Below are 27,539 nucleotides of genomic sequence, written 5' to 3'. Positions count from 1 at the left end.
TTGTTTACAGGATACAACTTGTGGGACACTGTAAAAACTATGAAACCTCAAACATTCTCTGGAAGATTGTGTTGAAATGGATTGTCTCGTTTTGATGAGGCTATTGTCGGTTTTAGAATATAGGAAATTGCCAAATGGGCTTCAGGCTTAGTGATTCTGCCTGTTTGGCCTACATCTGCACAGGAGAATTCTCGAGAGCTCTTCTCCTGACTGAGAATTTGGGAATTCTAACCTGTAAATTAACCATTCTTAACATTTCTTTCATATAGAAATATCTGAGCCCTAAACTAATCCATCTAAAAATACTTTTTTCCCCTAAAGAAAATTTAGATTGGAAGCTGATCACGTAAAGCATTTTCCAAAGAAATGAGACTTCCCTATAAAATTAATATATTTCAAATGAATCCCCTTAACAATACTTTCATTTCTAACATAATTTAAATGCCTTTACAAAGAGCAAAAGGTTTCATAAATGTATCACTCCTCGGGCCTAACCGTACCCCTCTTTTACAGATGTTTATACAAATACACATTTACAGCCATTGTGTTAGCTTTCCCATGTCTACAATTGTGTTCATATCTCCTATAGAAAAATACAAGTAACCCTCACCTTGTGGAGGTGCTTCAAAATCCATTTTCCAAACTTGAAAAAAAAAAATGCTTGTAGCTTAACACCAGTGGCTCATGCCTGTAGTCCTAACTATTCAGGAGGCTGAGATTAGAGGATTCAAAGTTTCAAAGCCAGCCAGGGTAGACAAATCCATGAGACTACTATCTCTAATTAACCAGGGGGAAAAAAAAATGCTTGCAACTCTAAAAAGCTTATTCTACTGTGTTAAAACTTTGAGGGTCCAGCCTCAGTTTCAGAGTGGCCAAGGTCTAAAGCAGTTTCACATAGAGATATGTCTCCTTGCTCAACAGTACAAGAAGTGGCTGGCTTCATTGGGAAGGCAGCAGAAGGAACAGAGACAGGTCTTCTTCCTGACTCGCCCACTGATTGGTCAGAATTCTTGGATGTCACCTGATGTGTCTTTGCAGCCCCTCTCCACTTCTTCAAAGCTTTGGTCTTCTCCTCTGGAGTCAATCTGTCAAGGAGCTTAGCTCTCAGAACTGGAGATGGAAACAGGGATCCCTGAAGAACTCGATAGAGAAACCTAGGTTACAAAGAGCATCATAGAACTATAGTCACCTAAAATGTATCGCAGGACCCACAACAAATGCTAACCAAATAAAAAAGTAATCGAGTCTAGGGCCACTTGGGAGCTGAGATAAAGGGATATGGGCAAGTATAACACAAAGTAGAGATTAAAATAATATGAGATAAATTCAGCTTAATAAAACACCCAGAGAAGAGTAAGTACTTTATAAGTCCTTGCTAACTAAACATAAACCAGATGTATGAATGTATATCATAGGGTTAATGTTACGTGAGAAAATACATACAAGTCAGGCAGAGGGTTGGCATATAAGCTTTTTTTTAAGTTAGCTATTTGCTTTATTTTCCTAAGGTTACTGTAACAAGTGATTATAAATGTTTTCTTCTAAGACAAGCTGGCAATGTTTATACTGATGAAACAATCTCAAAAAACTTCTGAGTCTCCCATATATACCATTGATACTTACATCATCAGATAAGAGGACTCTCCCTCCCTAGAGCTTTCCGGTAGCTATTGACATGGTTGGAGGATCTATGACTCACACATTGATCTTCACTAATGAAAAGGCTGTCCATCTCTGCTTCTGACCTTCTTTCCAGAGAACACTCCAAACAGTCCATCTCCTAACTTTAACAATGCTTAGTTAGAACTTCCTAAAGCTGAGAACTTTCAAATTAGTTCATTTGGGATTAAGAGTTTTATTATTTTTTCTCAATTGCTTTCCTCTTACATTTCTTTACCAATTCCTGGATTTCATCTAATCAGTTTTAACTCTGACAGATAGTCACAGAAAGGAGCATTTCAGAAATATCTCAGTGTAACAGTGGTTTTGATAAACATAACTATAATCACCATGGAGGGACCCAGTGGGTCTTTCTTATGAATTTCTAGAGGAGACATACATCAATATCAAAGTGTTTGTACTTGGAGATAAGAGTCTCACAGACTTTCCTGCCCAGGCTGGCTTTGAACCGCGATTCTCAGATCTCAGCCTCCTCAGTAGCTAGGATTACAGGTGTGATCTACCAGCACCCGGCTACCTGGTTCGTTTTAGAAACCTTTGGATTTTAGCTACTCTGAGACTACCTACCTGGGTTCTCATTAACTGGATTGTAGCAACATCATGCACAACATCTGGGTCTTGCCACCACAAAAAGAATAAAGAAAGGAAGCTGCATTCCCTTCGCTCTCTCTCCTTGCCCTTCCTGTGCACTTGGTGGGTGAGGACCTGGATATGCTGACTAAAGCCATCTCTTCTGGTGTAGTTTGATTATCTATCTTTTCTAAAACTCAGGTTAATTTTTTAAATAATTGGCATAAAATCAGTTGTGATTTTTACATACATTCATATAATGTACTTGGACCTACGTCATACTATCTGTAATTACCCTTTCTTAGCTTCCCTCCTTTCTCCTCTTAATCAGTTTTTAGTCTCATTGTGTGATTTTCATATGCATACATTTAGTTGCCTTTGTAACCATCTGAGGGGAGAAGGACTTTACCAAGTGCTTAGACTCTTGGTAAAGAGGGCTCTGCCCTCGTGAATGGCTTCTCCCTATCACTTTTGCTGGGTGACAAGGTGCTCTTTGAGGTACCATCTTGCAATCAGTCATCAGACCTGCCAATGCCTTCATCCTGTCTCTTCACCCTCCAGAAATTTGAGCCAATAAATCACTGTTTATAACTTTCCAAGTCTGTGGTATTCTGCTGTAGCAGTTAAAAAAAAATACAAACCAAGCCAAGGACTTGGGAGATGGCAGAGCAAAAAGATAGAAGAAGCTATTTAGGTCCTTGAAATAATCTCATAAAGCAAAACTGCCTTGTTCCTGTGAACTGTGAACAAGGTTAGACAAACCTATTTTCCAGTTTGCTTAGACCCTTCTACTCTTTTGTTTTTGTTCTCTGCTGAACTATTTTAACTGGTATTTTAACTATTTTAACTGGTAGTGATTTCCTCACTACCTACCAGTATGGTCTAGTGTCCATTCTTAGTAGCTGTGTGATATATTCTAAGCCTACAATTCTATACTCTTAATGAGAGGACAAATTCCTTACCTGGGCAGAAGAGCAATGAAGGTTGTAAGAACACAAACTAAGTAGAACATGGGATCCAGCATGTGCTCTTGCATAATCCAGTAGGGATTGGATGGTGGGTTGCAAGTTACACACATAGCTCCAAAAGCCAAGGCAAAGAAAAAATATGATAAGATGCTTCCAATGATGACCAGCATGTGGATCCAAGTCTGCAAGACAAGAAGGCAGGAAGATGAACATGCATGGATGGGGTGCTGCAATCTGGCATAATCCACTCCATTTAAGAGGACATCACATCTCAGAACCGAGTGAATCTTAGCTAGGCAAACACAAAGTACCGCAGAGCCAGAAGAAGAGTAACCTTCATAAATGGCTCATGACACTGACTGAGTCCTGTAAAATGAAACCAAATGTCAGATGGGTAATTCTGTTGACTATCATTTTGTATTACTGCCTATTTATTTGGTTGTATTCTGGCTTTGAACTAAGATCCTCAAATCTCAGCGAGGGTTACAGACATGAGCCACCAGCACCTGGCTACTGTTGATTTTTAAAATCATGTTTAAAGTAGCTATACAAAGGGGTTTCAATCCTACTTGTCAATTTGTGAGTACAGTGCATCTTAACCAATGTCATTCTTTCCATCATGGATTTCCTTTTCTATTTATTTCTCTCATGGGTTCTATTTATTTCTCTCATGGGTCTGTTTTCTTCATTAAGGTAATACCTTAATCCAGTGATGTAAAAATTATAGCCATTTACTCATGGTAGACAAGACAAATTTATCATCCAGGCTTTCATTCTCTCCCCTAGTGAGCATTCATATGGATTGTAGCTCCTGCTTTCTGGAAATTAGGCATGTGCTTTGACCAATGAAATATGACTAGGAAGTGATACATATTACTTTCCCATTAGGATTATGTAAGAATCGATGTGCAAATTTCCATGTGATTTCCTTTTTGTTCACACTGACCAAGACATTTCCTTCAGGGATAATTCCAGTTAGTATTGCTACAAAATATATCCTGGGACACTGAACCATCTTTCTGAGAACAGTTGCTTCTAGAGTTTTCAGGAATATCAGTCAACTTCCTGTGAGCAAAAATTAATCTTTTCTGTGTCACATTACAATCTAGCCATCCTCATATCCATATATAACTACCTAAATCCTTTTTCTTAATGTTTTTCCTTCAAACTGGCTCACTAGTTAAGTAAATAAGCTAATTTTGGAAAATAAAGCCAATCATTACTTTAAATATAATAGTAGCTTTGTTTTATCAAACATCTTGTTTAATTAAGCATCTTGTTTTAATAAATAGTGTTGAATGTGGAGTCTGATCTGTCGTTTGATGTATAATGCAATTATCAAGAATTGTGACAAAACATAATGGCATCAAACAGCTCCTCTTCTATATAATCAGAAGCATACAAAGACATTGTCTTTATATTATACAGTAGTCAGCGGTCAGTGTTATTTAGAGAAGCATCTAGCACAACAGTACGTACCATTGATGGCAGAGCTAGGCTCTTTAGGGAAACAGAGCCTTTATGAATCTTTTTTATCCTAGTGCTATACTTTTCAAACAAGATCCAGTTTCCTCTGATTTCCTTCTCATCTGGCAAAGATTTCCCTCAAGTCACAAAGAATGCTCACGTTTTTGATAAAATGTGCAAACTGCTCAGAAGATATTAGGTACTTCCTCGATTAAGCTCATCATGTGAACACTGATTTCTTTTTTATCTTTTCTGGCTTCTCAACTGTATATGGGCCTTATTTCTCCAGCTGTAGTAAGATGTGGCTTTTGGCAAATGAGACACTGGCTTCACAGCAGATACACATTTAAGGGAAGCAATACAAGGAAGTAGATGACAAGAAAAAGTTGGTAGAAAACCAACCAGTAAAAGGGAGGTAGCTACCCCAGCCACACATCAACCTGAGTACTGAATACAATGACAGTCAAGGATCACTAAGAGTAACCTTGAAATCATGTAGTACGTTACTTTTGTGGTTTGCCCCCCCCATGGTTTATCCCCTGTTGTCACTGTATTCAATGTTGGTACCCTGGGTATTATATATACACGTTTATCTGAACTAGGGAAGGGAAGAGGAACAACAAAATGGCGAGACAAAGGACAAAGGGGCAACCTATGCAACCTATTATCACAAGACAATATGTTGGAAATGATCTGTACAACTTGGGTGGTGGTGGGAATTGAGGGAGAGGGGAAAAACAGAGAAAAATGAGAGAGGGGTAACAAGTTACACAAGAAATGTACTCACTACCTTACTGATGTAACTGTGACCCCTGTGTATATCACCTTGACAGTGCAATTAAAATTTAAAAAAGAGTAACCCTGAACCACCCATTTTCCATAGTGTCATCACTATTCTCTTAAGCACTTACCTTGTAGGCCTGAACTTTAACAGGGTCACTGCTAACAAAAGACAGAGACAGAAACCCACTCACCAAACTCTTGCTTTCAATGACCAGATGGAGGAGAATGATGAATAGAGCAGCTGTGTTCAGGGGATTTCCAAATGTAAAGATGTCGATGTCTGAGCCCTGGTAGGTCTACAGGCAGAGAACAGCAGCTGGTGAGCGTGGACGGTGGTGTGTGCTCAGTGGCGGGAGAAACACCACTTGATCTACGACTGAACAGGGGCGGAAGCACTTTCTACAATGTTCCTATTAACTGGCCACTTAGGGCATATGAGTATTTCCAGAAAAGATATCACTCTCTCCCAGATAGGCCATCTAATTTTTGAACTTTCCACTGGGAATTCCTCTTTATTTTGAATCATGATTCATCAGCCATACCAAATTTGTACCACTACAAAAATACTTAAAGCAGCTTTTATGGCTACTCTAAGTTCATACCTCTCCTAACTAAAAATCCTCTCCTCCTTCTCTCTTCTCTACAGATGCCTCAAATGTGTCAAATGATGGAACAGTTTTATGATTTTTCACCGTCCTCTTGTGTATACACTTCAAGTTGTCCTGTCTACCTTCCTCTTGAAGTAGAGTATTCTGGTTAAGTTAATTTGATTGATTTAATTTGAATAAAGAATAGAGTGGTAACTTAATAGACACTATCTTTTATTATTCTCAGTACTGTACTTCCATGAACACTATCCATAATGGAACAAGTGGTATGTAGACAGCCGGCTGAACTATGCAGCTTTGTGCTTAGTAAGGGTCTAAAATTTTTTAAATTAATTATAATTCGATTTTGCTGGAGCTGGGAAGGTGGCTCAGTGGTAGAGCGCTTGCCTTGCATGCACGAGGCCCTGGATTCGATTCCTCAGCACCACATAAGCAAAAAGAAAAAAAGCCGGAAGTGGTGCTGTGGCTCAAGTGGTAGAGCGCTAGCCTTGAGCTGAAGAGCTGAGGGACAGCGCCCAGGCCCAGAGTTCAGGCCCCATGACCGGACACCCCCCCCCAAAAAAAATACAATTTTGCTTTGTCTTATTATTTTCATTCTCTATCTATAGCACACGTAATTAGTTTGGGAGAGAGTAATTATAGGAATTCTCCAGAAGTTACCTGGTAGAATTAGCTCAACATTCACTAAAAAACGCTTTCTCATTCTGACTATGCTTATGATTTCTGACTAGTCTAATTATATAGTCAAGAATTCAATTTTATTCAATTCATTGACAAAATTAGTAAGCAGGTTGGAGTTAACAAAAGACCCAAGACAATTCAACAAGGATCAGTTAATTTAATACATGGCCTAATACATTTGGAAAGTTATCTGCTAGTCAATTAATAATCTGATGATATGAACAATCTACTGATAACAAAAGCAAAGTATAATGAAACATCATTGATTCATTAATGACAAATACCCTGAGCAAACAAAGACTTACAAAGTAAGGCACAAAGAAGCAGACCAGACTTTGATAAAAGGCATCCATCAAGGTGATCCAGAAAGTGAGGGGTAGGTATGCCTGGAAATGAAACACATATTGGACAAGGAGTGAGATTAGCCAGGGTCAGAGCAAAGTCAAGAACCAACATAAGGCAGAATTCATTTCTGCTTCTCTGAAAGAAAACTATTGCTTCCTTCTCTCATTCATAAAATGAGGTGAGATGAGGTAGTGATAGAAGAGTAAGGGCAGTTGAACACACAAAGTTCACAACTGACTATAGCAAAAAAAAAAATCCTTAAAGGGACTCTCAATCAACTTATTAAATCCATTTAAAATCTACTTCAATAGCCAGATCTTTTCATCATTATTATTATTATCATCATCTTAGTGGACTATCGTCCCAGCCCTTATTGGAAGAAGAGCTAGTAGTATGAACTTTTCCTCCTATTGGTAACACAATACTATTCAAAAGCTTCTCCAAACCCACCCATCTCTCCTTCATCCCAATTTACCACCAACTCTATGGATGACTGAAGAGCCATTCAACTTCCTCCTCTACTCTTTCCAACATTCCATACTAGCAAAATGGTTTCCTAAAAATGTAAATCAGTTTATGACATCCCCTACCTAATCAAATGGGTCCCCTTCTATTCAGTCCAATGATTCCTATTACATTTTATTTATTTATTTGTTTGCTTATTTTGAGCTGGTCCTGGGCTCAGGGCCTTGGCTCTGTCCCTGAGCTGTTTTTGCTGAAGGCTAGCACTCTACCACTGGAACTGCAGCTCCATTTGGAGATAAGAGTTTCACTTATTTTCTTGCCCAGGCTGGCTTCCAGCTGTGATCCTCAGATCTCAGTTTCCTGAGTAGCTAGGATTACAGGCATGAGCCACCGGTACTCAGCTTTTATTACAATTTAACAAATCAAAGTTTCTTTCCACGACTATAGGATCCTGCCTGGTCTACCCACAGGGTAGTTTTTCAGGTTCATTTCTTATGAATATTATCACATAATATGAACTTATTCTTCTCTATGAACATGCTAGTTTTTCCTTAAAGTTCATCTATTTTCCCTTCTAAGGATTCTATGTCTTGGGCCATTCTTCATTACTCAAATTCCAGGTTTAACCATTACCACCTCATAGTGCGATTACAGACCAATAGGAAAGTTATGCTTACTCAGTCACTTCTACCACTCCATCACCAGTAAACCAGTAAAATGTTGGACTTAGGTATGGTTCAAGTGGTGCAGCACCAGCCAGCTGAGCAAGCAAACAAGCAAACATGTAAGGCTGTGAGTTCAAGCCACAGTACCAACAAAACACACACACACACACACACACACACACACACACACACACACACACACACACACACACACACTTAGAGCTAATGATGCCTGGTACTATTCTTGTAAGATTCCATATCCAGACTTCTTCTTACCCACAGCTTACAGAAATAAATAGAAAGATCAAGGAGAAACAGCAGTCTCTCGTCTGAGAGCTCATTTTCTGAATGATGAAGTGTGTGAGATGGATTCTGAGGACTACGGCTTTTTTAGCCCTGTGCGCCATGAATAAAAATGGAACTAGATCTATTATTATCCTAAGCTAGTCTTTTCTTAATCAGGCTAGACAGCTACTCTTGTTTTCTTCCAAATACAAAGAGAGACTAAAACTTCCTTCAAAATGTCTGTTTGCCAAAGAACAAGGTTTTATAAATATACGAATTCTTCATGTGCATTCTTCCATTCTTCAAAATACTACACTTGGAACTTTTACATGGATCTCTTTTTATCTCTCTGTCCTTTTTCCAAAACCAAGCAACAAAGATTAACTTTCAATCTATTTCCTTTTGTATTCTTTTTTACTATTGCTCATTGGAAAGGATGACAGTCCATCTGTCATTCTTCATCCCTGTGGCCATAAGATCTAAGAAGAGGCATTGTTCAATGGTAGAAAAGAAGGTGTGAGAAACAGAGGAGCAACCTAAATGCCACTGGACAAGAATTTGGAGATAAGTTAAAATATGATTTTGTATTCTGGGGGAATAGAGGTTGCTAAAATAAAACAAAAAATGTAGACTGAAAGATAAAAAGCATAACTTCTCCACAGCCATGTGAAAAAGCACATAGAGAAAAGTCAGGATGAGTCAAAAGACAAACTGAAGGGTTTAACTCATGGGGATCTCTGTGAAACTAAAGGATACATCTGAACATGAATTTAAATCTAGGACAGAAGAATGTGGATGATGAAAGACAGGTAATAAGGGATTATTACTTCTTGGAAGGGAATGCTTTTACTGTGAACTTTCCAAGATCTCTTCCCTTTTATGGGGGGTAGGAGGATATTCCATAGGATTAAAGAGGGCATCATGATACCAAAGCTAGGAATTGAGCCATGCAGAAAACAAAAGAATTGTTTGGAAGTCAAGATCAAAGGAAGGACAGATTCTGGAAAGTAAAGCCAACAAAACTTTGTTTGGGTCTCTTTGAAACTGCTTTTATCAATAGCAACATGCTAGCTATCTGCCACCTATTATGTCTTATAACATCCACAGAACAATGTGTACCAAGAAATGACAACAAGGCTCAACAACTGGAAACAATCTCAGTTCTCCTTGTCCATCCCCGCCCTTGCTAATTCATACAGTGTTCTTATAGCAACACTACATTTCTGGCCATCAAAATTCTTCCTGTCACGAAGCATAAAGGCAGACAGCATGGGCTTGGAGCCAGGATTCAACCATACCACCCACTAGCTTCATGCCAAGAGCAAATGACCAAAGATAACTAACTCTTTGCACTTGACTTTCCTCAACACAATACCAATAGTAACAGCATCTGCCATGCAAAGATATTTTGCAGATTATGTTTATGTCTGCCAAGTACTGAGAACCTAGACATTACATACATTTTCATTAAGTGCTATCCTAATGTTGGTTGTTCAGTGAGATAAAGTAGAAACAAGAGTTTTTAGACAATGACTTTATTGAATGAACCAATACAATCTTCTAGGAAAGAGACAAGAAGGGAGTGAGGTATCAGTGGCAGATGGAGAGGAGAGAGGTGGGGCTTGCTTTTAGAGTGAGCCAATAAGATCATTTCCATTTCGCATGACAGCAGAACCTGAAGAATTGAACCTGAGCTTCAAAAACAGACAGGGATGGTTTCTATACATACTGGCTCTATCATGAGCTGGGTAATTTCTAGCAAAATCACTTAAAGCCTCTGAGATTCAGATCCCTCATTGTAGAATGAGAATGATACTACATTCTGTCTCAACATGCTCTTGTGAAGATAAATGAAACAGAGAAGGCTGACTAGTTGGCAAACATAGAGGGGTTTAATAAATGCTATGTATCATTAATTGTAAGATCTCAAACACTGGATTTCTTCTAGTAAGTATAGGCTTATGACTTTTCACACATTTTAACTGTGGTTATATCTTGGTCTAGTAATTTAATGTTATTGCAATGTTTGTATAGTGAAAACAATCAGACCTCTTCAATAGTTCACTGTAAATGATAGTATATGAGCTAATTAGAAAATACTTAGGCTATGTATGATCGTAAATATGTTTGTTTGCACACCTACCTCTGATCTCTGGCCACTCTGGTACAGCTCAGGCAGTTGCATGAGAGTCTCTGCAGATATGTCTTTCTCCAAAACACCATAGATGACTGGAGGAGCAGATGTGAACAGGAGGTTGAAGAAGATCAGAACCCAATAGTCAGTCATGGATGTTCCTGAAAACCCACAAAAGAACTGGTACCAGAAAAGGAGGTTCACATAGGCCTAGGGACACAAAGAGGAACATTCAGAGCTTAGAAACAGCCATGTGTGTCCTGACCACACAGCCCACATACTGCCATTCTCACCTGCATGACCACCCTTCTCTGATCTCTCATCATTTCCAAAATGGAAGAATACAACACAACCTTCCATTTGTTAGTTTTTGGTAAACATTTAAATGAATTTCCCCTACACACACACACACACACACACACACACACACACACACACACACACACACACACACACGCATACCACATACTAGGTGAGGCTGAAACAGCTTTAAGTGCTGCACAAGCCATCCACTGAATCATAACTATGTGGGAATTGCTAATGTTCCCACCTTACAGATGAGGAAAATGAGTATAATGGACTAACATTTGTGCACGTCTCAAAATTCATCTCAATCCCCAATTTGTGATGGCTTTTGGGGATGGGATCATTGGGAAGTAAGTTGATACTCACTTTCAAGCCCTCAGGGATAGGATTAACCCTTGTTCCCCTTTCCCATAAGAGCATACCACCAAAATGTTAGGGTCCTCACCAGATAGCCACAATGTTGGCACCCCGATCTCAGACTTCCAGCCTCCAGATATGTAAGAAATAAACTCTTGTGGTTTATGAGCCACCCAGCTATGGGATTTTGTTATAGTATCTTGAATAGACTAAGACACTGAGGCCCAGAGGGACTCAGGGACTTGCCTGAGACTTACAGACTCAGCTATTAAGTGGCAGAGTGAAGAGAACACAGCCCAGTTCCTGACAAAGAATGGTCAACAGTATTTCTTCGTGGTGATATGGGTCAAGTGTCAGCAAGGTGGCCAACTGTCCAGCTTCCTTGGGAAGGACAGGTTCCCTAGGCCATGGGGCTCTCATGCTAAGCCTGGCAAACATGGATCACTGGCTGCCCCAAAGGCCAGCCACCCACATCTTCCATGGTTTCTTACAGTATTGTACCTCAAACTAAGCCCAATAGAGATAAAGCTCTTTGCTCTCAAGTGGAGCAGAAAAGAACACTGGACTTAGGTTCAAGAATTTTGCATCAAGGCCTAGAGATGCTTTCTATTGATTCCTTGACTTTAAGTCTCTTCTCCAACTTCTCAGAATTATGGTTTCTTCCTATATAAAATGAAACTTATACCATCTTAAGATTTAGTGTCAAGATCAAATTAAAGAGTAATTGTACAAGCTAGAGACTCCTCAGAAGAAGAGGTAAAAAATGCCCAATAGATATATGAAGAAATGCCCCACATTTCTGGCCATTAAGGAAATGCAAGTCAAAACAACACTGGGATTCCATCTTATTCCACTTAGAATAGCTATCATCAAGAATACAAACAGTTCCAGGTGCTGGTGGCTCATGCCTATAATCCTAGCAACTCAGGAGGCTGATATCTGAGGATCTCGTTTTCAAAGCCAGCCCAGGCAGGAAAGTCTGTGAGACTCTTATCTCCAATTAACCACCAGAAACCCAGAAGTGGTGCTGTGGCTCAAGTGGTAGAGTGCTAGCCTTGAGATGAAGAGCTCAGAGTTCAAGACCCATGACAGACAAAAAGAAAGAAAGAAAGAAAGAAAGAAAGAAAGAAAGAAAGAAAGAAAGAAAGAAAGAAAGAAAGAAAGAAAGAAAGAAAGAAAGAAAGAAAGAAAGAAAGAAAGAAAGAAAAGAAAGAAAGAAAGAAAAGAAAGAAAGAGAATGCAAACAACAAAAAATGCTAGCATGGCTGTGGGGGAACAAGAACCTTAATACCCTGTTGATGAGAATGTAAACTTGTTCAATTACTCTGGAAAACAGTTTGGAAGTTCTTTTAAAAACTAAACAGAATTATCCTACACTATGATGCAGCAATTCCATGCTTGGGCATTTATCCAATAGAATACAAATCAAGATACAATAAAGGCACTTGCACAACATGTTCGTTGCTGCACTATTCACCATAGCCAAAGTATGAAAACAACCCAGATGCCCTTCAATGGACAAATAGATCAAGAAAATGTAATATATGTGTGTGTGTGTGTGTGTGCGCGTGTGTATGTATATATATATACATATATATGTATATATGTATATGTGTATATATAAGGGAATTTTACCCATCATTTGCAAAGAAATGTATGGATATGGAAAAGGAATGTTAAGTGAAATAAATCAGGCCCAAAGAGACAAAGGATACATGCTTTCTCCCATAATTTATAAATATACAAGTAAACACATAGGGAAGTCATTTGCAAGTATACACACATGGACTAACCAAAGTAAGTAAGCAGGGGAGAATTCAAACAGTCTAATTTCTTAGAAAAACGAATACACAGTCCAACAAAATGAATATCAGGAAGCTGGTACTTGAGATGTGTGTGGGGTGGCCAGAAAGAGGTCAAGGGTGTGGGGGTGGGGAGGAGGAAGAGAGGGAGGGAGTAGAATGCAATCATCATATTTAATGCATATCCTATGAAACTAGGATAATTGTGGGGAGATGTTGGTTTCGGAGGGATGGGGGAGAACAAAAAAAGCAGTGATAATGATCAAGATGCATTGTACTTATTGACTGATATGTTGAGAGAAATCTAAATTTATACAATAGGCTGAAGATTAGAAGTTAGAACATCTAGTTAGAAGAGAAATAGTCAAATTCTGTGCATTTAGAAGTAGCATAATCGAAGTAAAGTTCTGTTCTTACCACAAAAAGTGTTTACCAAGTACAAATAGGTTTTATAAGCTAGATAGAAAACTCTTACAGTCACAAGTGCTATCCAACTGCTGGCTGACATTATCTTAGGTTTTCATCTCTATCTGTCCTCAATAGACCACAGGAGATGTCAGGTTGGTAACAGGCATTTTTTTCTATCTCCAGTAAAATGGAAGTAAAGCTTTTTCATTTTCTACTAAAAGCATTACACATTTCATAATTCTGCTTGTCATAATCTTTTTGTGGAAGGTCAAAAATTGGATTTTAAGTGAACCAGACAGGACTTAATTGAATTTAAATGCATAGGGAGAAAAAATGTTAGCAAATGGACAGGCCTAGTAATTTGCTGTCAACAGTTTAAACACACACACAGACACTCTCTCTCTCGCACACACACACACACACACACACACACACACACACTCCCATATTATTTCTGGAAAGACACAAGACTGCTCCTGGCAGTTCCAAAAACACTTATAAATCAATGTGAGCTTAGACTAGAACACTTCTTTGTCTCCAACGTAACACAGAATTGAAAGGCTGGAAGGGGGAGGTTCAAATTCTCTACAGTTACATACCACATTCTTGTAGAAAAAATAGAGAATCATGTTGGAAAGTCGTGTGTAACACCAGTGCCCATGCACGAGAAGGAGCTTGCTGAGATGTCTGAACTGAGAAATGGCGAAGTCACTGGCCATCACAGCCTGCCGGGCAATGGGGAGAGAAGGCTACCCTGAGTGACAGAATATTCAGCAGAGACATCCTGATCATGACACACAAACAGCCAGCTCTTCCGTCCAAGTAGATCCGGAAAGAGAATACACACACACACACACACACACACACACACACACACACACAGATACACATATGTGCACACACACAGACAGACACAGACACACAGAAACACAGACACACACACACACACACACAGACACACACACAGACACACACACACACACACACACACAGAACAGCAACAGTAAAAGCCCCCAAACACAGAGCCTTAATAGGTTCCCTGGCATTACTATTCACCTCTAATATGGTCAACTAAAATGAGATTTCACTTTGGTTGGTACTTATGATGTAACTTTAGCAAACGGACTTGCCCCCCAAAAGCAGGTCCTTCAGCAAGAACTGTCTTCTGTACTATAAGATGCTTTTGCTTCTCAGGAGGGCAGTCCTGACTCCACATTACTTTGTGTAACGTGTCAGGCAAAGAAGTAGCTGAATCTGTCAACTTCTATCAAATCATCCTCTCTAATTCTTGGGGAGCCCTAAGTTTTGTATTCTAGATTTTTTTCTACTAGCATTTACCCGCCCCCCCCCACACACATACACACATACACACACACACACACACACACACACACACACACACACACACACACACACACAGAGCAAATAGGATACTCTGACTTCATTCTTATTCTCTCGTCTTTTCTGCCCTTTGCTCCCCCCCCACCCTCCCTAATCTTATTGTCCCTTCTCTTTTTATCTGTGTATCTTTTATTCAAACCCTAGTAATTCTCTCCAGAATCACAATTTTCAAAAAATATTACTGCAGAGCTACAAAATGATTTCCTAGGCCGGGCACCAGTGGCTCACACCTGTAATCCTAGCTCCTCAGGAGGCTGAGATCTGAAGATCGTGGTTCAAAGCCAGCCTGGGCATGAAAATCTGTGAGACTGTTATCTCCAATAAACCACCAGAAAGCTAGAAGTAGCACTGTGGCTCAAGAGGTAGAGTGGTGTCCTTCGACCACAAAAATTCAGGGACAGCACTCAGCCCCAGGACTGGCACAAGAAATTAATAAATATACTTCATCATTCACTTATTAATATTCCTTAAAATTATCCAGAAAAATAGAATAATATTTACCCAGGAAGTAACCAGTGAAGGAGTGGGTAAAGGTCCTGTCTCTTACTCCTAGCTAACCATACCCAGCCTCATTTTGCCATAGTGATTCTGCCAGGGAGAAGGTTGCCTTCAAGGGGCAGGTCAAGATCATGGGTGGGTACAGACATCTGCTCACCTGCATGCCTTCTTGACCGGAGACCCCTATCCCGATGTCTGCCACTTGTATCATGCTAACATCATTGGCACCATCACCTTTGGGAGGAAGATGAGAAAGAGAGGAAAGGAGTAAAGAGCTGTAAAAGTTTAGGGGCTGCTCAAGGGACCAGCTAAACCTCCCAAGGTTTATCCCATTTTTTAGAGACTTGGAAGCTACTGAAGCAGAAACTGAACGTGGCATCCCATTGCCAGTGGGATTAACTTCCTGTCTTAAAGTCCTGCTACGGTGCCTACCCAGACTAAGTCTCCCTTTCTCCATTCTACCAACACTACCTCCAAGTCTCAGCTAGACCTGGTGGTTTCTCTGTTTATACTATTCTGTCCTCAACTTGCTTTGCTGGATTTTAATTCTTCATATGCACCAGGTTTTGTGGCTATATGCTAAAGGTCTGAGTGGCAAATTCACCTGTTTTCTAATCATGGTATTTTGATGATTTGGGAGCTTTTGAGCCTATCTGGTTTATTAGGATGAAGCCAAACATCTATATTTATGGATGGAAAACATCTTCTCTACCCTGGCCTCAAGGATTGATTCAAAGGTCGGCACTTGCAGCAATCTAACAATGTAATTAAAAAGCTCAGAGATTACAGCTTCAAGATAACCTTAGTATGGGGGCTTGGATAATTAGTTCATTGATATGTTTATTCCACAAGACAACTGAACACAATTCTACCCTACCTCATGCAAATGCTGAAGTATTTCCAAGTGTCTTCTCATACTATGCTCTCTATTTATTCACATCCGTTAATGGTTTTTATAGCCTAGCATCAAACCTCTCACAGTCACTAGTCATAGGCTCACAGATTTCTATCTCTAGCCCATTCCTCACTGCTAACTTTCCAACTTTTATTCTAGTTGTGTACTTCATATGATTACTTAGACATCTAATGAGGTTAATGTAGGACCCAAATCTTTATTCCATTTCCAACGTGGTAAATGGTAGTTCCATATTTCTATGCTTAGACAAAACTCTGGCATCCCCTTTGACTGTTCCTTCTCTCATATAACAAAGGTGCCAAACAGCCAAAGGTGCCAGTGAATTCTTCAAGCCATGTTCCTTGTCTGGCCACTTCTCACCGCCCTACCTGCTCCCACCCAGGCCTTGCTGTGGTCTGGATTATTTCCATAGACTACCACTGATTGACCTCTTTACCTATATCTCTGCGGTCCAACATGTATTTTTCACACACGAGACATTACAATGCTTCTAAACCCTCACTTCTCCTGAAAAGAGTCTTCAGACTAAGCAAAAATCATGGCCTTCAAGACACCATATGATCTGGCTACCTGCTAATCTACTACTCACTATCCTGCAGGAAAGTCTGCCCTGCCCCAATCTTCTTTGGACCAAGCACAGTGCCCTTCATGGCTTTCAACTTTTGCTGTCCAGTCTACCAGGAATGTGGACCCGTAGATCTCCCATGGCTTCCTATCATTTCTTCCATGTCTCTGCCCTAAAACTGAATTTATTGGTTGATTGATTGGTTGGTTGTTGGTTGTGGAGCTTGAACTTCGAGCTGTCCCGTGCTTTTTCACTCAAAGCTAGTACTCTACCATTTACAGCCACAGTATCACTTCCTAAAACTGAATTGTAAATGGCAAGCAGCCCTTTCCACTTTCCCCAATGTTCCACACTTAATCTTGCTCCGCCTTGGGGGGACTTGGGGAGGTGGGGAGGGAAGGGATGGTAGGGGAAAAACAAAGGAGGAGGTATCAATGCTAGATAGGAAATGTATTCACTACCTTACTCATGTAACTGTAACCCCTCTGTATATTATTTTTATAATAAAAAACATAAAAATCAACAAATCAGTATTTATCATTCTCTAGTATCATCCATGTGTACTTTCTGTTTGTTCTACTGTCTGCTCCCTAATTTGATGCAGGCTTAAGAAAGGTATTTTGTTGGATCATCCTTGTGTAGAAAAAAAAAAAAGCCTAGCACAAAGAAGACACTCAATGTTGGATAGACAAATAAATGGGTTGTTCACGTCCCTGAATTTAACTTCCCTATTGAAAGAACTCTTGGATTCGTTTTTCAGTCCTGGGATGCAATATTTCCCCCAAGAGTCTGGTTTTCTGCATCCAGGCTCACGGCCTACATTGCCTACATTTAACATAGGCAAAGGAATGGAGGGATGGGGGAGGGAGCAAAGGTGGACAGAGGGAAAGCAGGAGGAAAAGGAAGACATGCACACAGATGGAGAAGAAGGACAGACAGAGGATCAGCCTCTGGGTTCTGTGAGACTGGAGGGGCGGAAGGCTTGGTTTATACTCCCACTCACCGATGGCCAGGGTCATCACCTGCAGGTGGCTGCGAACCAATTTCACCACCTCGCTTTTCTGCAGGGGCGTGGCGCGGCAGCACACCACAGCATGGCACCAGGCAGTCAGCTCCAGGAAGGGCCTGCGCAGACTCTCCTGCAGGGCAAACTCCAGGGTCTTTCCAGTGATAATAAGTCCTGCCCGTGGCCCTGAGTCCTGAGGTACAGCAGGCCGAGGGAAAGCTTGATTTAATGATGGTTGCTCTGTAGAAGCTGGAGCTTTCTTCTGAAGTTCTTTCAAGATGGTGCTCATCAGCCTTTCACAGGCATCCTTGAACCAAGAGGAGACACAGATTGTTAGCCTTGGGGAGGTATTGGAGAGCCAGCTCAGCTTTTCACTGCCATTTCTTAGTAAGCTGATGAAGGAAGGGCACTTCCATTAGATTGGAAACCATGTAAGGTTTGGAAGTAGCTACACTTTTGCAAGCCTAGGAGCAAAAGTTGATGGACATGGACAGACATGATTTCAGACATTCCATCCAAGGTTCCAAAAGCAATTCACTAAGTGACAAATTAGGCTCCATGACAGTCAGGTCCTTTTTTAACTAAGATGAGGGGCCTGAGAGGTAGTGATGGGAAAATGGGGAAGACATTTAAACACCAGTGACTGAGTCTCCATTGATAGAACTCAACTAAATGGTAATCACTGTATTATATTGGGTTATCTGGAGAACTCAACTAAATGGTATTCACTGTATTATATTGGGTTATCTGGAGAACTCAACTAAATGGTATTCACTGTATTATATTGGGTTATCTGGAGAACTCAACTAAATGGTATTCACTGTATTATATTGGGTTATCTGGAGAACTCAACTAAATGGTATTCACTGTATTATATTGGGTTATCTGGAAAGCATGGAAGCATGTGGAATAGCAATTAATAGCAAATAATGTTATGTACAGTTGCTATTCAGTGCTCTTAAACTAGTAGCTTTCAATGTCTTCCAACCTAAATTGTTTGTAAATAAATTTCATAATCATACTGATTTGATTGATTAGAAACACCTCTGAATCAATAGATTAAAAGCTAGAAGAAATAGTTTTAATAGTTTGGACCATAAAGAATGGCAAATGGCTGAGGAAACAGATGGGCTTAATCTGATTTAGATATTAGATGAAGTATGGATGTATTGCAACTTTACATGGCACGCCATTAATAGGTAAAAATTTTTATGCTTTAGGGCCCAGTTAAAAATAAACGTAGTTAATTTTTTTTTCAAAAAAACCTATCTAAGAATGAAAAACAGAAAAAGAAACAAGAAGCAGCAAAGAAGTATTTTGAAAGATAAAGAACAGGTGCAACCATGCCAGAGACCTAACTGGCCTTTCTTCATTGTAATATCTATTATTTCATACAAATGAAACAGCCTAAGGCAGAATTGCTCAAGGCTGGCAGTCACATGTGGATCAGAAAGTCCTCAGTCCTGGGGCGCTGTGCTGTGCCTTATAGAATATTTAGCATCGTGATCTGTCTACCAAGAAGATACACACTAGCAGTCCTCCTTTCCCCAGCTGAGAATTTACTAGACTATCTCCAGACACTGCCAAGTGTCCCCTGAGGGGCAATAGTACCCTTAGGTACAAGGGGGTGGAGTTATATAATTGACCTAAATGATGATACTACACTCTGATTCCAAAATGGGCAACAGACCATTCACCTAATCTGTCTCCACAGACACAGCAACATTTCACCTGGGATGTGTGAGGGCTGTTAGGCACATCGGGCATGCAACAATATACCTGGCTCTCCAGGAACCAGGTTCCTCTGGTTCCGGGAATGTTCTAGAAGAACATTCAAAGTGACAGCAGAAGTTTTCTTTTTCTGACAAAGAATTATCCAGTTGTTATCTTTTTAAGTTTTCTGAGCCAGCACCGGTACTGTAGTGGCATCTAGCTACTCAGGATACATAGATCAAGAAGGTTCCAGTTTGAGGCCAGCCTGGGTGATATGTTTATGAAACTCCATCTTCAAGAACAGCTGACGCTGGGCGCTAGTGGCTCATGCTTGTAATCCTAGCTACTCAGGGGGCTGAGATCTGAGGATCGCAGTTCAAAGCCAGCCAGAGCAACAAAGTCCATGAGGCTCTTATCATCAATAACCCACCAGAAAACTGAAAGTAGTGCTGTAGCTCAAGAGGTAGAGCACTCACCTTGAGCTGAAGAGCTGAGGGACAGTGCCCAAGCCCAGAGTTCAAGCCCCACAACTGACCAAAAACAAGAAAGATAGAAAGAAAGAAAGAAAGGAAGGAAGGAAGGAAGAAGGAAGGAAGGAAGGAAGGAAGGAAGGAAGGAAGGAAGGAAGGAAGGAAGGAAGGAAGGAAGGAAGGAAGGAAGCTGGGCATAGTAGTAGGCACCTGTCATTACAGTTATGGCAAGAAGTATAAAATAGGATTGCTGTCCAGGCCAGTCTGGGTAAAAAAAAAATTAAAGATTCCATGTCAAACAATCACAACGAAAAGGGCCGGAAGTGTGCCTCAAGCAATAGGCCTTTGCCTAGACAGCATAAAGTCCTAACTCAAACCACAGTTTCTCTCCATCACAAAATAGTTTTCTGTATTGTTTGCTTAATAATGTAATATAATTAAGATAACGTAAGAACTTTCTCATGTTTAAAAAAAACTGGGAATCAAATGTAGACACCATCATTGATTACTTTTATTTCATGCTCAGTGACCCTCTCTGATATATGAGATGCCACTGGAAAGCACTTTACAATGCTTCACATAACACCCCCAGCTACCCATGACTCTGGCTAACTCTCACATGATAGATAGGGAAGGAGAGGTTCAGGAAGGGGCTTAGCGTCCTGAAGTCCCATGCGTTGGTAGTGGCAGGCCATGCATTTGCCAGCTACTCAGGCCTTATCCTTTCTCAGTGACTAACATGACCAGTATTTTCATGGACTCAGCCTCTTTCTAGTACAGGGTCCTAGCTGTGGTTGTGATTATTTGCTCCTGGAACATTCAGCTATAAAGAAAAAGCCACGCTCTACTGAATAAGGACAACTCTCTTTCCTCAAAAGATACCATGTAGCCAAGTCCTGATGGAAGCCTGACCATAGAATCATAGCTAGCCAACTGTGGTAGCCTGGACGCAAGCTCAAGATGAGATCCATTAGGACAATCAAGACAGGCTGATGCACCAAAATGATGCCAAATGGTTAAATCCCACTACTGAGGGAAAAAGAGGAAGACTTCTCAGGAAAAAGGAACATGCACAGGTCTTGGACAATACTGCTCTAAGTATAGTCGGCATCTTCTGAGAAAAATAATATGCTCATGTAAAATTGACTGGGACACTTATGGAAGAGGTTAGCAGGAGAGAAAGCCAGAGAAAAATAGGTTACACGCAAGTCTCTTAAACTCTTTCTCCTTTAAAAACAACATATCTGTTTTAAGCATTTCTTCCCATGTTTGATATTCTCAGGAGCAGTACCTAAAAGTTACCACTAGAGCGCACTATCAGGCTGTGAGCCTATTTTCATTTCTCTTAAAAATACTTATTTATCTGACTGCAATAGAAACTATTATTTCCCCTCACTAGAGAGAAATTATCACTAGAGGGCATGATTGTTCTGAGCGACTACTTTTATTTCTTGTTAAAAAAAAGTCTATTTACTGATTTCTGTCTCAAGATATGTACGTCATTTGGGGCTAGCTTGTCAAATACTTGGTAATCGAGAGTAGAGATAGACAAAAAAATTAATTACATAATGCAGAGAAAGCCTTCTTTAACTTTTTCAGCCATGATGATTATTCCACAAGTCTTTAGGAAAACTATGGCATCCTCCCAAATATGAGCTCTGTCACTGATTGCTGGCTGAACAAATATCAAAAAGCTAAAGATTATCAGCTTTTCTTTCTTACATATGTCTAATTCCAAATGCTCCAATGGCTTAAAAACAAAAAGACTGGTTCAATCTCATTATACCTACTTTGCTCTGGGTATTGAGGATAAAGAGCTTGTCTTCGGGCTTCAGGAGTCTGCATGCATGAGCTATGTTGACAGCTGTCTCCTGCTTGTCTCCTGTCAGCATCCAGATCTTAATGCCAGCTTGGTGAAGGGCTTCTATAGACTCCGGGACTCCCTCCTGCAGACGGTCTTCAATGCCAGTAGCTCCTTGAGACAACCAAAGTGAAACAAGGTCTTTAAGAAACCGAAGCAGGCTTAAGCTCCTCTAGTCTATAATTAAATCCTGTTCATTAAGCCAGGTAATGGGTGGTTTGTCCCTGTAATCCTAGCTATTCCAGAGGCTGAGATCTGAGAATGCAAGTTTGAAGATAGCCTGGGCAGGAAAAAAAAATCTAGGAGATTCTTATTTCTTATTAAAAGCCACAAGTGGAGCTACGGCTCAAGTGGTAGAGAACTAGCTTTGAGCAAAAGAGCTCAGGGACAGTGCCCAGGCCATGAGTTCCAGCCCCAGTATAATCATACACATACACAGACACACAGACACACAGACACACACACACACAGACACACACACACACATACACACACAAAATTACAGGGATGAAGAAGGAAAAGAAAAAAGAGGCAGGGAAGGAGGAAGAGGAGGATGTTGAGGAGGAATTTTATTCATTAGCCAACTCAGTCCTGAATTATACAAACTTTTCCAGTAGTTTCCAGCAATCCAAAGGCATGAAGATCCAGACAAAAGTTAAATGCAAAATAATATTTTGGGAGGGAAGGTCAAAGTTCATCAAACTTGCTTATTCTCTTTTTGGCTAGATAGGTATAAATATCTGCAGATTCAAAGGTATTATTTAAATATTTATGTGGTCTTGCACTATACATTTTATAATTCTATGATACAAAGATAAGAGTAAGTTTTCAAAGAATGTTCTCGCCAATAAGATGTAGTATTTATACAATGTTCTTTCATAATATGTCTATCATTTCATTTTCTAAAATAATGGGACCCAGGAGTGTCCTGGAACTCAAAAGGTTAACAGGTTTCAAAAGGTAGTAAGGGCCAGGCATCAGTGGCTCAAGACTATAATCCTAGCTACTCAGGAGGCTGAGATCTGAGGATTGCAGTTTGAAGATAGCTCAGGCAAAAACAGTTCTGTGAGATTCTTATTTCCAATTAACAACCCAAAAAGCCAGAAGTGGAGCTGTGGTACTCAAGTGGTACAGTGCTAGCCTTTAGCACAAAAGGTCAAGGACAGCACCCAGGCCCTGAGTTCAAGTCCCTGAACACACTCTCTCTCTCTCTCTCTCTCTCTCTCTCTCTCACACACACACACACACACACAGGTAAGATGGTACATATGCCCTATTTTGTAATGTTATATCAAATGTAGTGTTACATCAAACAAAGTCTGATTTTGCTGCCAAATGTCATAGGCATTAAACCCACTATCCATTTTAATTTTATTTTTAGAACTGCAATACGGCGGGAAGTTGGTCTCTTGGTGTTTCAGTGCTTATGGTAGAATCTATCTCCATGCCCTTCCATGGGCTCCCAAACTTGATTATCTCCTTCAATTCAGGAAGCTTTTAACAATTCCAGTATTCAGGCTACACACCAGCCTAACATAATCACAGACTCTGGGGATAGAATATTGATTAAACTCTCTAGATGAATCTAAGGTGCAGCTCAACCTGACATAAGTGTTCTGAAATTCTGGAAGAGAATTAGAGAGGCAGAGAAGAAAAATAGGTTTCTTTAAGTCGATTCCAGGTGCAGAAAGAACACAGACCCTGGAGCCAGGTACCGTGAGTTCCACGCATGGTTAGTAACTAACTCTGACAGTTACTCACATGTGACCTCGAAACAGTCATTGAACTGCTTTTCTTAATGAGATGGAGATTGGTTGTGAGAATTGAAAAAGACTACATGCCTGGCAAGAAACTTCAGCTAATCCTGTACTCAAACTCTGTACTCTATGTTAGGGGCAGAGGTTTTAAGTGATCTACTCTTTGACTACCCTAATCCTGAATTCAAACTCTGTACTCCATGTAGGGGCAGAGGTTTTAAGCAATCTACTAAGAATGACTACCCTGATCCTATCACAAAATTTAGTCTAGTTCAGTGCAGTGAAAAACAGAGAAGAACAAGACAAGTACCAGTGATTCAAGCTTGCAATCGGAGCTACTCAGGAGGCTGAAATTTGAGGATCGAAGTTCAAAGCCAGCCTGGGTAGGAAACTCTGAAGATTCTTAACTCCAATAAACTATCAGAAAACTGGAAGTAGAGCCAAGGCTCGAGCACTGAAGAGCTAGCCCTGAGCAAAAGAAACTCAGGAACAGTGCTCAGGTCCTGAGTTCAAGCCCCAATAACAACAAAAACAACAAAACAAACCAGGACTGATTGGAAGCAGGGTAGACAGACAGGCAAATCACAAATGTATACTAGATTAAAGTGGTGAATATTGTAGTTAGAGATAATCACTGTTGAACCGATTTCTTCAACCTATACAGCACAACACAACAATCTACCTACCCAGTAATGTTAGCTGATTCTCCAATCTCATGGCAGATTCTATGAGTAATTCTTCCCGGTTGTCAATACTGGTTTCAGCTAAAAAATGGCTCCTCAACCACTCCGCATACTCGGTGTCACTCATGACCTGTGAAAGGAAGGAACCAGATTTGAAACAAGCCATATAGTCTTGTAGAATCCTACCAGGGCTCGGGACTTGGAGGCTGGAAAATTACCAGGCCATCAACTTGCTTGAGGGTATTTATTTCTCCCTCCGGGAAGTCACACCAGGTGCATGCCCTCTGCTCACCTGGATGGACACAGCTCCCCACACCTGGTGACCAGAGTAGCGTGACAGACTATAGATGGGCCTGACGGTTAGCTCAGTATATTAGGGAAAGTTCTAGGCCATATCTATGGTGAAAGTGAGTTAAGTTAATCTACTTAATTAAATGAAGGCTAAACAAGGGAAAGAGCACAAAAGATGGGTGCTGTAGGTAATTCACCTTCTTTGCTATACATAAAGTGCGTAGCCCTCGCTTGGCATAGTCGTCCAAGTGCTTCTGGGTTTTCTCCCTTATTACCACCTGCTGCTTTTCCTCGTTGGCTCCATCTGAAATAAGGGATAATACACTAATATTCCTGCCAGTCTGCCCAATTAGAGACACATATTTTATTTTTTAGAAAAACGACCAAAGCCTAATCCACAATTTAAAAAAAAAATACCCTTCTTGTTTGGAATCCGCTCCATACATCTACAAAAGAAACACTTCAGAAATGACTGTCTCCCTTGATTTTTTTTTCCTTCGCAGTTTCCATACTGTCAGGAGCAACAATAACAAGGACTGCAATGTTGGCTGTCATCGCTTGAGCAGACACCTGGTGACAAGTACTTGGCTAGAGGTTCCTCATACATTGCCCACAGTATAACAGGACAGCTCCTGGGAGCCTTACAGAGGAGAGTTCATAATACCAGCTTTCAGAACACACAGACACTCAATGGTTAGGTAACTTTCTCAAGGCACAAGTGATCATGAAGTCCGGGTTAGAAACCAGGCCTGTGTAGGCCCACAGGTATTTGCCTTCTCACTAAATCCCAGGCAGATGTGAACAACCTCCCCTCTCCCCCACTCCATGCCCAATAGTAGCCTTGCAGAGCCACTGAGAAAGGCCTCTGAATCTCCCAGGCCGACCTGTCCCTCCCCTCTCCACCCGGTTGGAACCCACCTGGAGAAGCTCCAGAGAGCAGCGTCATGATGACAGAATCGGCACCCTTCGTGTACACCACAACCTGGTTGGAAAGCGGGTGCCGGACCACCACAGACATCCTTTTCCTTACTGAGTCAAAGGGCAGGATGTGCAGGAGCTGAAATGTTAATGGTCCCAAAGCAGCGAAGTCTACCATGATCCGCTCCGGAGTCCGAGACTGCAAAGTGCATTGGTAAGCTCTGGCAGCATACACTAAGGCTGCCTCGTCTGGGCTCTCCGCCTCATAGCACAGGTCGGAGGCCCAGGGCTGTCCGGGGAGGGGGTCCACCTGGCCATTGGTCAGTGCTACATCGCTGCTGTGTTCCTCCGTGTCTGTACAGCAAGCTGCATCAGAAGCTTTCTGGGGGCTCTCACTGCTTGGAGAAGCCTCTTCCTCCAACGGTGAAGACAATTTCATTCGACTGAAGAAAGAGAGTCTGCTCACGAAGGCGCATGGAACCCCAGAGGGCGGGTCTTTCCCACTGGCCAGAGAGGGTGAACTTGATCTTCGGACAGACAATCTCTGGAAGAGGTTTTTAATCTCTTCTAAGGACTTAATGGGCATCGCACTCAGGGCAGACAGCCCAATCTAGGAAAGACAATTCCAAAAGGTATTCAGTAAGTATAATCAAAAGTTGTTTATCACAACTTTGAAGCCCAACTGGGAAAAATCAGGCCAGGATAGAATCCCATGTCTGGCAGGCAGCTTGCTTCTTCCTGACAGCAGCCACAGAAAACATGAATGAAAATGAAAGGCACCATGGAAGAGGCTCTGCGTGGTGAGGGTAATGGTATTATAAATTCCTACTGGTATTGCGGGGAGAAAAATGTGACAATGAAGCAGAAGATATATAATGCTAACAGTGAACCACTTTCTCCTAAAGAAAGGACTTGGAATACAGAAAAATCAGTCATCTTCATTGTATGCATCCTATAACAATTTAAGAACTGTAGACAAATTAAGAACTCAACAACAAAAAAGAAACGTCTTTTTTGAAATATTAACTTTATAAAGACCAAGAGGTAATATTGGAAATGTTATGAAGACAACATGAAAAAATATGGGAACAAATAACAGACAACATACATACTAAAACATCAGAGAAAAATAAAGCAAACGGTTCACAGGATATAGATTTTTCTTTTACTTTATAGATTCTACAAAACATTGTTACTTTGACTTAAATAAAAGGCCAAGAAAATGGAGGTGTGGTTCAAGTGGTAAAGCACCAGCCTTGACTGAAAAAAGAAAGAGCCAAGTGAGAGGGAGAGGGTCTGAGTTCAAGCCCCATGTGTATATTAGAAGGAGGAGGAGGAGGAGGAGGAGGAAGAAGGAGAAGAAGAAGAAGAGGAGGAGGAGGAGGAGGAGGAGGACGACGAGGAGGAGGAGGAGAGGAGGGGGAGTGGAAGGGGGAGGAGGAGGAGGAAGAAGAAGAGAAGAGGAGAGGAGAGGAGAGAAAAGAGAAGCAAAGCCCAGTCTCCGCTTACACCTTTAATCCTGGCTTACTCAAAAGCTAAAATCTGAGAAGCCTTGGTTTCCAGTTAGTTCAGGCAGAAAATTCCATGGAACTATCTCTAAAATACCCAGCAAAATGCTAGACTGCAGGTGTGGAGGCTCAAGCTACAGAACAACCAATCATATGCAAGAAAGTTGAATGAGGGTTCAAGGCCTGGTATAGGCACACACACACACACAAAAGCTTGAGTCTAGAATTCGCTTATTCAGAAATGTCAAGGAAATCTACAATGCTTCTCCGAAAACATGACTAGCTATACCATAACTTGGGGGTTTCATTCTGGACAATTTTCGAAGTTCTCCACAACTCAAAAACAAAAAGAATACAAGCTACTAATCACAGGTGAGGTTCTATATTTCATATGAATTCTAATTAGTAACCATTTACTGCTTTTCTGT

The 27,539-nt window shown here is 40.7% G+C and overlaps 1 protein-coding gene across 1 annotated transcript in view; it reads right to left on the bottom strand.

The window, feature by feature from the left end:
• Positions 1 to 734: 734 nt before the first annotated feature.
• Positions 735 to 27,539, bottom strand: part of Atp10d (ATPase phospholipid transporting 10D (putative)) — a 65,966-nt gene continuing 39,161 nt past the window's right edge. The window contains exons 12-23 of the mRNA XM_042678074.1: positions 25,604 to 26,213; positions 24,883 to 24,989; positions 24,398 to 24,524; positions 21,884 to 22,068; positions 17,908 to 18,217; positions 15,581 to 15,657; positions 14,124 to 14,249; positions 10,661 to 10,861; positions 7,063 to 7,143; positions 5,660 to 5,764; positions 3,213 to 3,400; positions 735 to 1,154 (exon numbers count right to left, since the gene is read on the bottom strand). Of these exons, the coding sequence (XP_042534008.1) occupies positions 836 to 1,154; positions 3,213 to 3,400; positions 5,660 to 5,764; positions 7,063 to 7,143; positions 10,661 to 10,861; positions 14,124 to 14,249; positions 15,581 to 15,657; positions 17,908 to 18,217; positions 21,884 to 22,068; positions 24,398 to 24,524; positions 24,883 to 24,989; positions 25,604 to 26,213 (2,436 nt within the window). The 3' untranslated portion in view covers positions 735 to 835. The remainder of the gene's footprint in view (positions 1,155 to 3,212; positions 3,401 to 5,659; positions 5,765 to 7,062; positions 7,144 to 10,660; positions 10,862 to 14,123; positions 14,250 to 15,580; positions 15,658 to 17,907; positions 18,218 to 21,883; positions 22,069 to 24,397; positions 24,525 to 24,882; positions 24,990 to 25,603; positions 26,214 to 27,539) is intronic.

The sequence above is a fragment of the Dipodomys spectabilis genome, unplaced genomic scaffold (genome assembly GCF_019054845.1).
Source record: "Dipodomys spectabilis isolate Male_0828 unplaced genomic scaffold, ASM1905484v1 ptg000043l, whole genome shotgun sequence".
In the NCBI taxonomy this organism is placed as follows: domain Eukaryota; kingdom Metazoa; phylum Chordata; class Mammalia; order Rodentia; family Heteromyidae; genus Dipodomys; species Dipodomys spectabilis.
Note: the sequence above shows the minus strand (reverse complement) of the source record. Positions and strands in the feature narration are given on the sequence as shown.